This window comes from Ammospiza caudacuta, chromosome 21 (genome assembly GCF_027887145.1).
Source record: "Ammospiza caudacuta isolate bAmmCau1 chromosome 21, bAmmCau1.pri, whole genome shotgun sequence".
NCBI classification, from domain to species: domain Eukaryota; kingdom Metazoa; phylum Chordata; class Aves; order Passeriformes; family Passerellidae; genus Ammospiza; species Ammospiza caudacuta.
This window is the reverse complement of record NC_080613.1, coordinates 713,061-729,262: the sequence shown is the minus strand read 5'-3', so window position 1 is coordinate 729,262 and position 16,202 is coordinate 713,061. Positions and strand designations below refer to the sequence as shown.

General features: G+C 52.3%; 2 protein-coding genes across 6 annotated transcripts in view; one reads left to right on the top strand and one right to left on the bottom strand.

Moving 5' to 3' along the window:
• The window catches only part of MAPKAP1 (MAPK associated protein 1), an 82,778-nt gene extending 77,272 nt beyond the window's left edge, over positions 1–5,506 (bottom strand). Inside the window, exon 1 of one of the 3 annotated variants that reach the window (XM_058818218.1) lies at positions 5,482–5,506. The gene's annotated coding sequence lies outside the window, so the exon portion shown is untranslated. The remainder of the gene's footprint in view (positions 1–5,481) is intronic. The other 2 variants (XM_058818214.1, XM_058818216.1) reach the window with 2 other exon arrangements.
• Positions 5,507–7,831: 2,325 nt separating this feature from the next.
• PBX3 (PBX homeobox 3) overlaps positions 7,832–16,202 on the top strand; it is a 102,890-nt gene continuing 94,519 nt past the window's right edge. The window contains exons 1-3 of one of the 3 annotated variants that reach the window (XM_058818224.1): positions 7,832–7,907; positions 8,369–8,954; positions 9,783–9,856. In XM_058818224.1, the coding sequence (XP_058674207.1) occupies positions 8,758–8,954; positions 9,783–9,856 (271 nt within the window). In that variant the 5' untranslated portion in view covers positions 7,832–7,907; positions 8,369–8,757. Of the gene's footprint in view, positions 7,908–7,969; positions 8,043–8,104; positions 8,955–9,782; positions 9,857–16,202 lie in introns of those variants that run through there. The other 2 variants (XM_058818223.1, XM_058818225.1) reach the window with 2 other exon arrangements.

Here is a 16,202-nt window from a genome sequence, read left to right as displayed (position 1 = left end):
AGAGTTCTCCAGTAAAAAGGGCTAAAAGCAGTTCCAAATTCTCCACAAAACTCTCAAGCCAATTCCTGCAATGTACCTTCCTCTCCAAATTATAAAAGTAAGAAGTAGGGGGAGAAAAACCTTCTTTCCTCATGTTCTGCAAAGCTGTAGCTTGTTTTTGGTTTTTTGTTTGTTTGTTTTATATTGTTTAAATTGACTATCCTCCTTAAGGAAGTAATAAACAATTAAAGCCCTGTTCAAAGTAAACAAAAGTATTCCAAAGACACAATTTGTGGAAGGTACAATTTGGATCCAAGACAATTGCTAACAAACTCAAAACACAGCAAGCTGGGAAAATTGTATACACTGCAGGTCATGTTATCATTCAAGGGCTTCCACAGTCCCTGTACTCAAACACCTCCTTGACTGTAGCTCTTCAAAGTGATCTTTAAAAACTAATGAAAAAGATAGGCAGATTAGAATTAAAAATTGATTTTTCCCCCAGCGTCATATAAGCAGGAACAGGACGGCACGAACATACTTCAAAATTTATGATTCAGGTTCCATGAAATAATTTCCCAGTCAACTTCTGTCTGCAATTGCACATGAAATGGTTCTGGTTATCTGCATTTGCAGCAGCAAAAATAATCAACCCCCTCAAACACAGACAGGTCCTGGGCATGCAGGATAAAGGAAAGTGAACTGAAATATACGAACATTCAAGTTTATGTTTCAGCAAAAGCTCAAGTGCATTTAAGAGTGAATACTTATCTGCAGAAGCTGTCACTCACACTCCGGTCCTATCATTAAAAAGGAAATAATCATTTACAGTCATATAAAGAAGCTCTCTCACAAGAGAGACTGGAATTGGGAAGTTATGATGAGCAAACACCACATTACACACAACTTCTAACAAATTATTTGTTCATTTCCAGACCTGTAAATCAATCTGGCACTTGCTCTGTATTTTTGAATTGCTTAGAATTTGGCTATACTTCTGTTGTCACACTAATCAGGATGCAAATAACACCAATTCCAATATTTTAATTACTGAGCTTTAGAGGGGGGAGAAAATATTGGGCTATGTATGGGAAGTATTCACTCTTCTCTTTCCTGGTATTCTCAAATATTTGTTTAATTGTAGATAAGTTGATTCTCTGCTAACCTGAGAAATCTTGCATCAAGATTTTAAGCAAATAAATAAGTATAAAAAATGCAGAGATTATAAATTAGGGCAGACAAATCTGTATCTAGACTCGTGCCTGCAAAGAGCATTCTATCAATATAGCGAAATGCTAATCTCCTAATTAACAACCTAATTAGGTAATTATGGCTTTGCAGAGGGATGCCTAAATGAAATATGACAACATGGTCACCTCTTTATATGGCACCTGTGGGCCTTTTCAGCTGTCACAGCCGAGAGTGCAATATCAATTTGAACAGATGACAAAGTGTTGTCATTTTTCATTCAGATATTGCGCTGAACGCCGGATCCAGCGCTCCCAGCGCCGCTCCTGCCCGGCTCTGCTCCCTGAACACGGCCAAACCCCTCTCCATTTCAACGTCCCTGACGGAGATGGGTTCCTCCTGCGGGCTGCAGGGTCCCAGACACACAGCACGGCTGCAGAGCCACTCGGGGCGGACCCACCACCCCGAACCCCCTGACCCAATTTCACAGCTCGCGTGTGGGAGAATCGCTGCGCAGGGAAAACAGCTGAGCTCATGACTGAGGCTTAATTGCTGCTGGCTTTGAACTAACAAAACAAAACCAGAGGGCCTTGTAAATAACACAGAGCACTCATTTCACTTTTATTCCTGCTGAACACTCTTTTCCAGGCGAGCAGCAGCCCCTGTCCAGGAGAAGGTGAAGCTGATGGACTTTACACAGAAAACTGGGAAGGAACACTTCAACAAAGGTGCTTTTCCATGGAACACTTTCTGTCACTCATATGCCTAGAATGCTTTAAAGACAATTTGCTGAGCTTGAACATTCCTAAAGGCCATCAACCTGCTGGAGTGGGTCTGGAGGAGGCCACAAAAATGATCAGAGGGATGGAGCACCTCTGCTCTGAGGAAGGGCTGAGAGAATGGGGATTGCTCAGCCTGGAGAGGGCCCAGGAGGGACCTAATGCAGCCTTCAGCACCTGAAGGGAGTCCACAGCAAAGATGGAGAGACACCACATACAGGGCATGGAGGGACGGGACACGGGAATGGCTTCCTCTGCCAGAGGGCAGGGATGGATGGGATATCAAACCACGCTGGGATTCTGTGATAAATAAGATATCTTGTTGTAGAGTGGAGAATGAAAGCACAGTGCTCAAATATCAGACTAGAGCTGCTATTTTCGCAATTCTCAGGATGATATTCAAGAGCCTAAAAAACCTAATAAATTTCATAAACATCAATACAAGCTTCAATTTTAAAAAATAACTGAACCAGGAAGCTTCACCATTTTACCTTTTAGCCTGTTTGCTACTGAGAAGTTTGGGTTTTACACACACAGAGGTCCCCAGGCTGACAGAGGCTGCCTTGCCTGGAGCCAGGACAGAGCCTGGGGACACGATGAGGGTGCAGCCAGCCCAGGGGCTCAGCACAGCCATGGCACAGCTCTGCAGCAGCACCAGGAGGGTCGGGCACTGCCAGGCACGGGGTGCCCTAAACAGCAGCACCTGCCAAAACAAACACTTTGGCCCTGGTCACTTTCTTTACGTTGTTGCCATTCCACTTCCAACTGCATGTAAATATTTTTATTGCATTAAAAACATGATCGTAATCTTATTTTTTAAATATAGCAGCATGCAAGCTGCTTCTGACTTAAGAAACGCTCATGATGATCAGACCTACTTAAAAATGCCTGAGACCTTCAGCCCCTTTGGGACTTTACATCAAATGGAACTGGACAGATTCACATTTCTTCAGCAAAAGATGAATCCCCTGCTCCTCTGGCTTTTAATTTTGGGTCTGTCTCTTTCAAGAGCACACAAAACATATTCAAGGAGCTTTGTTTTGCTCTCAGGGTAATGGATTTAGATACAGCACTTCTCAGGCAATAAGCAAACAAGGTAGGGATTGCCCTTGTGCTGTCTGGGATACGAAACTGAGCTGGCAGACAGTGAACAACAAGGCACCACAGTTTGATGGAGCCCCTCAGCTCACACACACACAGGGTTAACATCAAAACTTTACAGCCTGGAGTCTGTGTGCTCTAACAGAAACTGTGCACTAACAGAAACGCCCTGGAGAACTCTGCTACAACGCCTGAGGCAGCCCCTCCCTGCACGGCGGGTCCCAGGTGCGGGACAGGGTCCCCAGGTGTGGGGTGTGGGACAGGTCCCCAGGTGTGGGACAGGTCCCCAGGTGCGGGGTGTGGGACAGGGTCCCCAGGTGTGGGGTGTGGGACAGGTCCCCAGGTGTGGGACAGGGTTCCCAGGTGTGGGGTGTGGGACAGGGTCCCCAGGTGTGGGACAGGTCCCCAGGTGCGGGGTGTGGGACAGGTCCCCAGGTGTGGGACAGGGTCCCCAGGTGTGGGGTGTGGGACAGGTCCCCAGGTGTGGGACAGGGTCCCCAGGTGTGGGACAGGTCCCCAGGTGTGGGACAGGGTCCCCAGGTGCCGGACAGGGTCCCCAGGTGCGGGGTGTGGGACAGGGTCCCCGGGTGTGGGACAGGTCCCCAGGTGTGGGACAGGTCCCCAGGTGCCAGACAGGGTCCCCAGGTGCCAGACAGGGTCCCCAGGTGCGGGGTGTGGGACAGGTCCCCAGGTGCGGGACAGGGTCCCCAGGTGTGGGGTGTGGGACAGGTCCCCAGGTGTGGGACAGGTCCCCAGGTGCGGGGTGTGGGACAGGGTCCCCAGGTGTGGGACAGGGTCCCCAGGTGTGGGGTGTGGGACAGGGTCCCCAGGTGTGGGACAGGTCCCCAGGTGTGGGACAGGGTCCCCAGGTGTGGGGTGTGGGACAGGGTCCCCAGGTGCCAGACAGGGTCCCCAGGTGCCAGACAGGGTCCCCAGTGTTAGGCAGAGTCCCAGGTGCGGGACAGGGTCTCCAAACGGGAACAAATGAAGACAGCTGAGCTGCATGCCCATTTCTCAGCCAGTGTCACTTGCCCTCGGATGCCAGAATGAATTGTGGATCCCAGAAGGAATTTCCTCACACAAAGGGCTGTCCGGGCTGGAAGGGGCTGCCCTGGGAGGGGGTGCAATCCCCACCCTGAGGTGCTCAAGGAATGACTGGAGGTGGCAGTCAGTGCTCTGGCCTGGCTGACAAGGTGCTGGTGAGTCAGAGGCCGGACTCGATGATCTCAGAGGTTTTTTCCAACCTCAGTGACTGTGTGATCTCCAAAAACAGTGGCCATATGGGAATGGGCAGCTCCTGCACGGGGCTGTGACCAGCATGCTGCTCCTGTGCTGTACCATTTGTTGCCATAACTGACCTCTCTGTACAGGTGTGTGCTTTTCATGCTCACAGCTTCGAATGGTCGGGAAAATTTCGTGCTACAGAACACAGATCCCTGTGCCAGGCTGCTTCACCTGCAGAGGCCTTCAGTGATCCAAAGGAAATGCATAACAAGAATGTAGCCGTTACTTGTTATTTTAATATTCGTTATTTGTTATTTTAAATTTGTTACTTGTTGCAATCGGGTGAAAATTTAACTAACCGATGAGGAAAGGGTGTTACAACAAAGACCTGAAACACGATTGATACAGAAATTGACTAAACTGGTTCTCCCTGCTTCAGTTATTTCTGTACAAGTCTATACGTACATGCTGATCTCAATTTATTTTTAATCTAACCTAAAAAAGTGTCCGTGAATGGAGCTGTTCTGAATTTGGAAAAGTAACCGAGAGTCTAATTCCCAGTCTTGCATCTACCTGATAATCCCCCGACGCCTAAAACCGTCCAGAACACTCGGGATATCCAAGCTCGGCATCTCTGTTCAGTCAATTTCCAAACTTCACTAGCACAGAAATCACACATTGCTGGGTGTCCCGGACACCGTTCCCGCTGCCCGGCGTGCTCCCGGCACCGCAGGCAGGTGCAGAGCCGGGAGCCCCGTGCACACCGGCATTTGGGCGTGACGCTGCCCAAAGCGCCGCCGGGAGCCGCGGGGCGGGCAGAGCCCTCGGTGCGGCCGGGACACGGGCACGGGCCGTGTGACCGGGACGCATGTCACGGGACCGGGATGGAGTGACCGGCACCGGCCGGTGCCGCGTGCGTCCCGCTCCCCCGGGGCATCCCGGGCTCCCCGCCGGTCCCGCCGCTGCACCGCACTCACCTGGCCCCGCCACCCGTCGCTGCCGCCGCTCGCCTGCCCCGCTCCGCCCGCCCCGCCCCGCGCTGCTCCCGCCCCGCCGCCGGCAGACGCGCCCGGGGAGCCCCGGTGCCCCGAGCCGCGTCCCGGGCAGGCTGGCAGCCGCCGCCGCCGCCGGTCACAGCATCCCGCGGGGCCCGCGAGGGGCTGACAGCGCGGGCAGCCCGGCCCCGGCCGCCCCCCCGCCCCGCACTTACCGGCGCCGCCGCCGCCGCCGCGGGGCCGCGCAGCCGCTTCCGGGTCCGGGTCCGGCGGAACGGGCGCGGGGCCGCGCGCGACCCGGAAGCGCCGCGGCCGCGGAAATGACGGCGCGGAACGGGCGGGGCGGCGGCACCGGCGGAACCGGCGGCGGGGAGCGGCCCGGCCCGAGGCGGTGCGGCCGCACGGCTGTGGGACACGGGCTCCGGCGGGCACGGCCGCCCCGCCCCTGGTGCCCGGGTCGGTACCGAGACACCCCCGCGGCGCTCACCGGTGCCGCACGGCCACACACAGGAGGCTTTTCTCACGGGGACCGCACCAGTTTTATTTCCAATAAAAGCACCGTGCCGGTAGCGCTCGGTGTACCACACAAGGGGATGAACCCCACACCCGGTCGCTGCTGCCCGGGGCAGGGACCGAGCGCTGCCCGTGCCCCAGGCCGTGAGCAGCGGCCCTGGGTCACCCCGGGCTCCGGGGCTGTGTCCACACGGCTGCCAGGGCGAGCAGGGGTGCCCAGCCACACCGCCGGCCTCCCGGAGCTGCAGCTGTTCCCAGGGTTCCTGTGCCTGGCCGTGTATCCCTGCCGCCTTTCCAGACTTGCTGGTGCAGGCTCTGCAATTTCCTGTGGAAGTAAGGACACTTGTTAATTAATCCCTGAGGAAAGGCTAACGCGGAAGTCTCAGCAGCTGCCTTTGAGAGGGACAGTGGACAGCGTGGCACAAGTGCCACCAAGGGCCTGTGAGGAGCAGGTATCAGTGACTGGCACTGCAGAGTAGGGCAGGAGCTGGAGCTGCCCCAGCACAGAGCATCTCAGGGAGGTGCCTGAGTCACTCCAAAGCTCTGGAGTGACTGGACTCAGCCTCCTAAAACAGTACAAAAAATCACCCAGAACAGCAGCTTTCCGCTGATGTGGTGAGGCCAGCAGGTCCCTGCAGGGGCCAGGGAGCCCTCTCCTGTTTGCAAATGCGTTGGTGAAATAATCACAATAATACCAATTTAAAATGCCTTTGGGGTAGCATTCTTAGTAAAACTGGATAACCCTGAAAACTCACTGGCTCAAGACAGACAATGGTGGAGAATTAAGATGTAAAGTAATTGAAATGTGAATGAATTCACTAATTGCACGGGGGGACAGTGAGAGCACAGATTTGTTGACCAGGAGCCATCTCCATCTGCACCAGCCACACCTGACCCTGGCCAGTTGGTGAAGGTGTTCCAGTGACGGCGTGGGATGGTGATGCCAGCCGGGACTGGGGGAGCCAAGCCTGAGGAATGAGCCAGAGCACCAGGAAGGTTAGAGGATGAGTTTGGGCACGCTCCACTGAGATCGTCCGTCACAGACAGAGCACATTCAGCACATTGCGGATCGTTTAAGTGCCGCTGTGACTGTCCATCGCACCTACAGCAGCCTTCCCGACGAGGCCTCCGTGGGGGCAGCTGTGTTAGACACCACCCAAAGTGTGCGCAAAGCGGACCAGGCTGAAGGAATTTGGAGCGAACGGGGCAGTGTCCCACGGGAGGACAGCCTGAGGAGGGGTGGCAGCGACCTACAGGGAACCTCTTAAGAGAATGAACTCGTAATTACCCTGGGTGCCTGTGCTTTATTCTCTTCCCATTTCCGCGGTTCTGTGCAGATTTACAAAAAGATAATTTGCAATGACGCCGGTAACGCACGGCCCGAGCCGTGGGCTGTGCCAAAGGCTCCTGTTCTGTCCCGCAGCTCCTCCGCGGGGACACGCTCAAATCACGGGCCGCGGCACACCGGCCCGGGACCCTTCATCCTGCGCGGGGGCTCCATCGCACGGGCGCAGCTGCCGGCCCCGGGGCGGGCCCGGCCTTGCCCGGCCCCCGGGAGCTCGGGAGGCACCGGGGCTCCATCGCACGGGCGCAGCTGCCGGCCCGGGGCGGGCCCGGCCTCCCCCGGGAATTCGGAGGCACCGGGCCTGGCCCGGCGGGACCGCGCGGGCCCGGGCCGCCGTCACCACGGCAACGGAGGCGGGGCCTGTGCCGCTCGCCCCGCCCACGCCGCCTTTCGAACGGCCCAATCACAAGTTCCTCGGGCGGGGGCGGAGCCCGAGGCGGGGCGGGCGGGCACGACACCATCCTGCGCGCGCTGATTGGCCAATGCCGCCGGCAGCTCTCTCTCTCCCGCACAACGATTGGCCGCCGCGCCCGTCGCTCCTGCACGAGGCCACCGCCTCCCGCCCGCCCCGGGAGCGCGGGCGCCGCTGGGCCCGGCGGGAGGGCCGCGCGCGCGGACCGGGGCGGGCGGGGCCCCGCGCGAGGCGGGGCGGGGCGGGGCGGTGGGACCGCCCGGCGGGGCGGGGCCAGGCCCGGGCGGGGCGGGGCCGGCGGGCGGGGCGGGGCCGGCGCTCCGCTCCCTCTCGCGCGCCGCTCGGCTCCTTCACAGGGTGACACGTCTGCGGTGAGTGAGTGGCGTTGGCAGCCTGTCAATCCCTCACCGGAGCGGCCATCAAACAACATAAAACACGCGCGGGCACCGGGCGCGGGGCTCATAAATTCCGGCGGGCCGATATTTTTGCACATTGCTTTGCAGAGAGTGTGTAATTAATTTTTTTACAGTTCTTTCCCCGTTATTTCCGCTCTTTTCTTTGCACAAGTTCAAACTTTTGATTGCTGCTGTCTCACCCCCGTGCACAGACTTGGGATCGTTTGTTATTTGGGGGGGAGGGCGATTAATTTTTTTTTTCCCTCTGTGATTGTGTTTTCTTGGCTTTTTTATGTTGCAGTTTGGGGGTGGGGGTGTTCGCTGGTTTGTTGTGGTTTTTGCTGTTTGCACCCTCCCAACTTCTGAAGGATTTGAAAGCGAGTTTTTTTGATTTTGTATTTAATTTTTTTTTTTAATTTTGCCTTTTTGCAAAGAAGATTTTTGGACAAGTGGGGAAAGACATAAAAAGCAACAATAAAAATAAATAAGGAAAAAAAAAGCTTTGGAGGAAGATTGTACCAGGAAAGCCTCACCGAAATCTGCTCAGCTCATTTATCCGAGGCACCAATATGATGATGATGAAAGAAGATTGTAACTAAAGAAGAGAGTGATTTACTGCCCTGGGAAGGAGAAGAGAGTGGAATAAACAGCTGAGATCCGGTCAAAACACAAATACTACATTTTTTGTTATTGTTTTGTTTGGCTTTTTTTTTTTTTTTTTCCTTTTTTCGTGGTGTGTGTGCAGAGCGCGGTCAGGAGCGCGGCACTGGGACTGAGCGGGGCAGGCGCTGCCGTGACCGCCCGGAGCGCGGCCCGGCCCGGAGCCATGGACGATCAGTCCAGGATGCTGCAGACTCTGGCCGGCGTGAACCTGGCCGGGCACTCGGTGCAGGGGGGCATGGCCCTGCCGCCTCCCCACGGACACGAAGGGGCTGACGGCGACGGCAGGAAGCAGGACATCGGCGACATCCTCCATCAGATCATGACCATCACTGACCAAAGCCTGGATGAGGCACAAGCAAAGTTGGTTTTGTCTAATTAAACCTTGTCTTTTAAAAAAATTATTATTAATATTATTATTTTTTAAATTATTTTTGGTGTGTGTGTGTGGTTTTTGTTTCTCTCCTTCCTGCTCCTCTGCAGAGACCCGGAGTCTCACAATTAAGAGCAACTTCTTGGGGCCGTAAGAAATTTACCAGCAGCCAAGGCAGAGCCAAGTTGCTATTTAATGATTTCTTTCCTTAAAAAAAAAATAGATATGATAAATGTAGAAGTGTGCGATGGTTCTGCCGTCACTGTGGCGCGGGAGGCTGTGGCTGGTCCCTGCCGTTCCCGCTGGACACTGTCCGGTGGATACCGGCCTTTGCGCCGCCGTCCATCCGTCTGTCTGTCCGGCCATCCCTCAAAGTACAACTTTGCCTCTTTCTTTCTTTTCTTGTCTCAAAGTGGCAGCAGATGAATTATAAATCTGACCAGATATTGCTGCAGGAGAGGGTGTGTGTGTGTGAATAAAACCCAAACCAAACCCTGGCTGTATTAAATCACAATAAATACAAAAACAATGTTAACTCTGTACACCTCCCCCCCCCCCTCCCCAATCTCCTTAATAAATCAGTTCTAATATCGCAGGACGGGGACGAGGGGGGTGGTTTTTCCCCCTCGTTCGGGCGGTGTTTGCACAAAGATAATTCCGCATGAAAGCGAAGCGGGATGAGGGAGGTTCCGGCCGGCCCTCGCTGCCCGCGGCCCCGGGACCCCCGGCCGGGGGGCGAGCGGCCCCAGCGCGGGGCTGGGGAAGGCGCCATGTTGCTGGAGCCCGGCGCTAACCGCTTGTCCTGTGCTCTCTTGCAGGAAACACGCCCTGAACTGCCACAGGATGAAACCCGCCCTGTTCAGCGTCCTCTGCGAGATCAAGGAGAAAACAGGTACGGGCCGCCCGCGCCGCCGCCGCCGCAGCCATCTTAGCGCTCCCGCCTGCGCCGCGCCGGGCCCGGCGCCCCTCACGCCGCCGGGGGCGGGGGCCGGGCCGGGCCGGGGGAGCCCCGCGGGGCCGGGGGCACCCGGCGGCTCCTGAGGCGGCGGGAGCGCCGTGAAAGGGCGCGGGGGTCCCCCCGCACGGCCCCCGCGGCCCCGGAGCGCCCGCGCTGCCGTGTTACCGTCAGACGGTGTGTGAAAGACATGCCGGGGCGGTGTGACCGCGGGATTTAACCCCGGGACCGGACCGGGAGCTCCGTGAGCGGCGAGGGCGCCGAGCCGAACCCGAGGCGGCCCCGCCGTGGGCGCCTCGACCCCGCTCCTGTGCCCGGCGCTGCTCCGGCGCCTCCCGGGCGCTGGGTTTTTAAACGCCAAAATTATCAAAAATCATCTCAAAAGTGCGGGTTTTTTTCGTCTTCATTTACGCGACAGGAATAAAGTCCGTGCTTTTCTTGTGGGCATTTTAGGAGATTTTTTTTTGCAATTTTTTCACATCACTGAATTTATAGAATTTTTTGTTTGTTTGTTTAAAGAAGAAAATTCGCAAAGTATTCTGCTTTGTGTTATGAGAACAAGGACATTTACTGAAAATAATATTAAATGAGAGTAAGAACATTTAACAATAGTAAAAACATTTAACAATAACAAAAACATTTATTATGATTGGATTTAAAAATGAATAGCCAATTACTCGCATATAGCTTAAGCCATTGCCTGGCTTTTTAGCTCTATGTGATACTCAATAACATTCTGCTTAATTCCACACTGCAAAAATAAACCTGGATGAAAACAACCCAACGTGAAATCATTGCAAATCTGAGCCGTGGAGCCCGGAGTGAGCGGTTGGTTCTCTGTGAATTATGGTGCTTTATGTCCAAGGGTTTCTTTGCTACCGGGGATCCACTTCAGTTCCTGCTGACAGCTAAGCGCTAGGGTATTGACTGTGTTGTGAATATTAAGATTGATTCTGCTTTATGTTGCATTATATTACCCGGGATAAGGGGAATGATCCCTCTCCCTTCCCACCTACCTACGTTACACCTCGGCCGGCTCGTAACCCCTTTCCTTCGGCTCGTGTTTGTTTCCTTCCTTGCCCTAAACTTCTCTGCCCGTCCTGCTCCCGAGCCAGAGAGCAACCTGCCCTCGGTGTTGAGACATTTGTAGGAGGCACATTTCAATTAAGGAGGCAGGCGCAGGTCCCGCGGTCACTTTATTTGCAGAGGGCTTACCCTCAGTGTTTTGAAAGGCAAGTGTAGTCAGCCACATGTCAGAGGTGGGCTGCGAAGAAAGCCCGAGTCCTTTCAGCAGTGGGATTACTGGCACAGGGTGTTTGTGAGGCGAGGGGGACCTGACAAGAGGCTCTGTGGTCTGAAACCTTTCGGGGGTTTCAGTGATAACTTGTAAGTTGGGAGCCTGTATTTGTGCTGCAAGAAGTAGAGCAAGTTTTCAAGTTATCTCTCTTTTGTGAGGACCAACAAAGAGTGAAGGCGTCTGCCTGCCCAAAGGCGAGCTCCTGCCAGCCCCGCAGCACGGGAGGGACACGATTAATGCTCTGAGTGATTGATGGAGATGGATCCACACCTCCACCAAAAACTCTTTCCGGAAGGGGACCTTCACTCAGGGTCTCCCAGTTGAGGTGAAATGTCTGTTCAGGCTTTACTTAGTGTGCTAAAGCAAAGAAAACGTGAAAATAAATTGTAGCCCGTTTTCTGGAAGCTGTTCTTGGAGGGAACGGCTCAAACAATTCTAAACTGGAAGCTCGAGGAAGGGTCTGAGATGCATTTACAGCAGAGGTGTCCCTCTCTCCGTGTCTTGTGGTCTGACAATTGCCAGGTGCTTAAACCTGCCTCCCATGGGGTCATGTGCTGGTGTTTAATTCTTCCTGATCAGAACCAAAGTTTACCTGGGTGTGGGAATTGCTGTGATGGCTTCATCACTGCCTTCCTCCAGAGGTGAGGAAGTCATATCTGTTCAGAAACAAGTAATGTGATATTTAAGTGATTTTTATATTGAATTATGTATTTATTTGCATTTTAGTAGTTTCAGTACAGTCAGCAAAGACTTTGTGAGACTGGATGGGAGAGAGCACAAGGAGGAATCCTCAGTTTGCATGGAGCCACTCTGTCACTTCCCAGCAAGGGTTAATGGATGCATCTCATTTCTGAAAGCCTCACACAGGGTCAGGAGCTGAAGATTTTTTTTTTCTCCCTGTGAGGTATTTACCATGTACAAAGCAAATCACTGAGTTACTGAATTTAGCCTGACATTTCTTTTTTAACATTTTAACATTTTCAAAAGTGCTGCATAATACATTTAAGTGCTTTACAGCTATTAATAGCTGTGTGTATTCTGAGAGGCAACCACAAGGTAGCACGGTGTTCATAAAGAAACTGCCACCTCTGGCTTTAATTAGTTCAAAGAAAAATTATACCAGAGTTCTTTGGAAGCCCCTCCAATAAAGAGGAAGATGAGCGAGTGAGGAGCCGCTGGCTCCCTTTGGCTGTGCTCTGAGGTGTCACTGGGCACACGCTCACATCTGTTGCATACCTGTGTCACACTCCGCTTCCTCACGTCCTGCCAGAAGGAATCAAAAACTGATTTGCACCATCGTTTGGTTTTTTTAATGGCTCTTTTTTACTGACTAAAACACCTACCGACTGGTGATTTTATTAAGTTTCCTCCAGGATGTTGCTCAACCTGGGGTCGTGGTTATTCTTATGGAGAAAGGACTGAAAATATATTAATTCTTGTAGTCTTAAAATATCTTAGAGAATTGCAATTATTTCCCAATGGAGCAATATATTATTAGGTCCTGGACTGCACCGATAGATAATTTGGGGTTTTCTCTTTAAAAGTAATTTGTAGAGACAGGATTATATGTTTATAAAAATGTCTGAATTCATGTGCATAACGGTGCACACATCTACAGTTATTTATTTATTTATTTATTTATTTATTTATTTATTTATTTATTTCCCCAAGTCCAGCAGCAACAATGATAGCTGCCAACCAACCCCGAATTTACTGTCACCACCACCCCTAAATAGCATTCATTTCCTAGTAAAGCCTAATGGCATACATGATGGTTTGCCAGATTTGTGGCCTTTGTGAGGCTTATAAGCAGGACTGACTTGGGAAGATCATAAAACTTAATGAACTTCTCGACTGCAGGAGGTGTCCGCAGGGGAAGCGAAAGGCCTGCTCGGCTGCGCGGGCTGCTGCAACTATTTTTTATGTCTAAAGAGAGGATGAAAATGTTCATTAAGAACGTTCTCCCCTTGCATGGATTTCGGTGTTAAAGAATGAACAAAAAAAGCTCTGCAAACCAGACAAACCGCGCGTTAGCCACGGGGTTAATTCCTCGCTGTTCCCGTGTAAGTTACCTTTATTTTTATTGCTACAGCTGTGACCAGCCGTGCCTGTGGTGGCGGGGCTGCAGAGCTCCTCATTGATGAGCGGGCCGGGAACGCCCCTTGTCAATGCGCTGCGGGGCCGGGGCCGCGGCCGGGGCGCTCCTCGGAGCAGCCGTGCCTGTGGTGGCAGGGCAGCATCGGGCCCGCCCGGCTGCAGAGCTCCTCATTGATGAGGAGCTCAGGAACGCCCCTTGTCAATGCGCTGCGGGGCCGGGGCCGCGGCCGGGGCGCTCCTCGGAGCAGCCGGCCCTGCGTGCTTCTGGCACGGTGGGGAAATGTTAATCCCTGTCGGCACCGCGGCGCTGGAGCAGCCGGGCGCAGCGCTCTGCCCTTGCCCTGCGCCAATTGCAACTTTCCAGCCAAGCTTTAGTGCGAACAACTCTCAGCAATGCGCTGTCACCCTCAGTCCTGCCGGAGCCTGAGAGGACTCAGATGGAACAATGGAATGGCACTGATGGCATACATACGTGTGCGTGTGTGGGGGAGTGTGTGTGTGCATTTTGGCTATTTCTAAATATCAGCTATGATGTTATTGTTACTTACTTTAGCTCTTTAAGATATTTATGTACGGTCCTGTCTTTTTTTCCAAGCTGCTAAATACATATTTTGTTGTTCCCTGACTACCTGAAGAAGTCAGTGCTGGGTGTCTATGCGCATCCAGCTCAGCTTAAATTGTTTAGCTTTTGCTTCCATCTCATGCTTCAGTACCAAGGTTTGTCACCGACCCAGTGGTTGTACTTTTGAATGTATTTTTTTAATTGCCAGCAGATGTATTACAAATGATGCCGTGCAGCAGAACGTTTGGTCGTTTGCACTGTCCTTATGGCAATGACATTGCTTTTCTTCATAAATGTCCTACTAGGAAAAAAATAAATTGAATAAAGTGTCTTGGTTGTCATTTGGTCATCTGTTTCCAACATATTCATTATCAGCAGCGTGGTTCTTTGGTGGATTTCTACCAGGGCACTTCTCTAGTTGAGAAAATGGCGATTTGGTGATTATGGACATTAGAGAAATTTGTGGTATTTTGTCTCACAGAACCTGAGGCTGCGCCTTACCTTCAGTGCTTCCCATTGCTGGTGCTTCTTGTTGCATTTAAATACCCGTCTTCACCTTGAGTACTGGGATTACTGGTTCCAGAGATTTTTTTTTCCCTTTCTGTAGGGGATAAATTTGGCTTGGCCCTACTTGTCAATACTAATTTAGCCAGGAGCAGGAATTAATTTTATTTATTTTATTTTATAGCTGTCTTTCATGTCCTTCCATTTATTTTTGAATTCTACACATTTGCTTGCTTATCTGAAAATACCAAATTATAGCAGTTACCGTGTGGTGTATTTTAGGATGCTTGTTGTAAGTTAAGGAATTTTTGCATTCAGAGATAAATTATTATCATGGCATGTAGGGAATGCAAAACAGTCTTTTTTTTTTTCTTTTTTTTTTTTTTTTTACAGGATTTAATACATTTATCAAGCTCTGTTCCTGCAGCTTTCAATGGTAAAGTTGTATGATATGGATATTACGCTGTCTTTTTTCAATTTAAACATTGATTTGTGTGAAGCATTAATATAATGATATTTGCAGTCTACCGTGGACAAATATAAGCAGAATTAGACACTCTAAATTGTTACAAATGCAAGGCAATATTTAAATCCGAATGAAGGCTGCATTAATGACTGCAGAGCGGTCCGGTTCGGAGTGGCCTCGGGTGTTCAGGTTTTCAGTTCCGTGCCCGTGCAGCCCGTGCTGGCTCTGGCTCCGTGTGTATTCGCTCGGCGGTCCGGTTCGGAGTGGCCTCGGGTGTTCAGGTTTTCAGTTCCCTGCCCGTGCGGCCCGGGCTGTCTCGGCGTGCATTCGCTCGGCGGTCCGGTTCGGAGTGGCCTCGGGTGTTCAGGTTTTCAGTTCCCTGCCCGTGCGGCCCGGGCTGTCTCGGCGTGCATTCGCTCGGCGGTCCGGTTCGGAGAGGCCTCGGGTGTTCAGGTTTTCAGTTCCGTGCCCGTGCAGCCCCTGCTGTCTCGGCGTGCATTCGCTCGGCGGCGGAGCGGCCGCGGCTCCGCGAGGGCGAGCCCAAAGCCGCGGAGCCCCGAGCGGAGCTGGCGCCCGGCGCCGCGCTCAGCCCGAGCTGTCGGAGCGCGATTGACACCCCGAGAAGAATGCTTTGTTTGTTTGCTCAGCAGTCATGTTTAATGCTCTTCGCTTATCAAGGTGATCAGCATGGTTCAGATAACACATGCCTGACACCGCCTGCCTTTTCTCACCAGCGTGTTGACCTTTTGTCACGTTTGCTTTTCTCTGGTAGGCAATTCCTGGCTTTAAGTGTGAATGGAGTAAATAATTCACATCAATATTTAATATAAATTATTAAAGTTTCTGTCAGCTCTTACAGTTCATGCTTTTATAGAGTTGGAGTAGTTCATCAGCCAAACAGATGAATTGTGCAGCTCAGCTGGACATTAGAGCTCCTCCATCGTGCTGCCGGGACTGAGGGAGGAAGCAGGGAATTAAATAGGAAAGGTAATGCAGCCTGCTCCTTCAGCACCGGGTTTTTCAGTAATGCGCATTCTTTAGGGAGGCTCGAAGCGCCAGATAAATATCCAGCATAATTTATTTTGTTATTACTATACTTTCCCCCCCCCCCTTCGTGTTGCAAACGGAAATGCAGAAAACCCCACTGCCCCCCGGCATTTTCTTCTACTCTTTGTTATTGGCCTTCCCTTGGTGCTCCAGGCCCTTCCTGGGCTCAGGGTGGGAGTACTGGTGTTGGGAGGTAGGGTTTAGGTGTTTGTTGTTTTTTTTTTTTCCCCTCGGTGGTCTATTTCTATTTTTAAAGACTGCTGTGGAGCCCTAAGGTGATGAAGTTTCAGGGTTTTTAGACCTTGTTTAT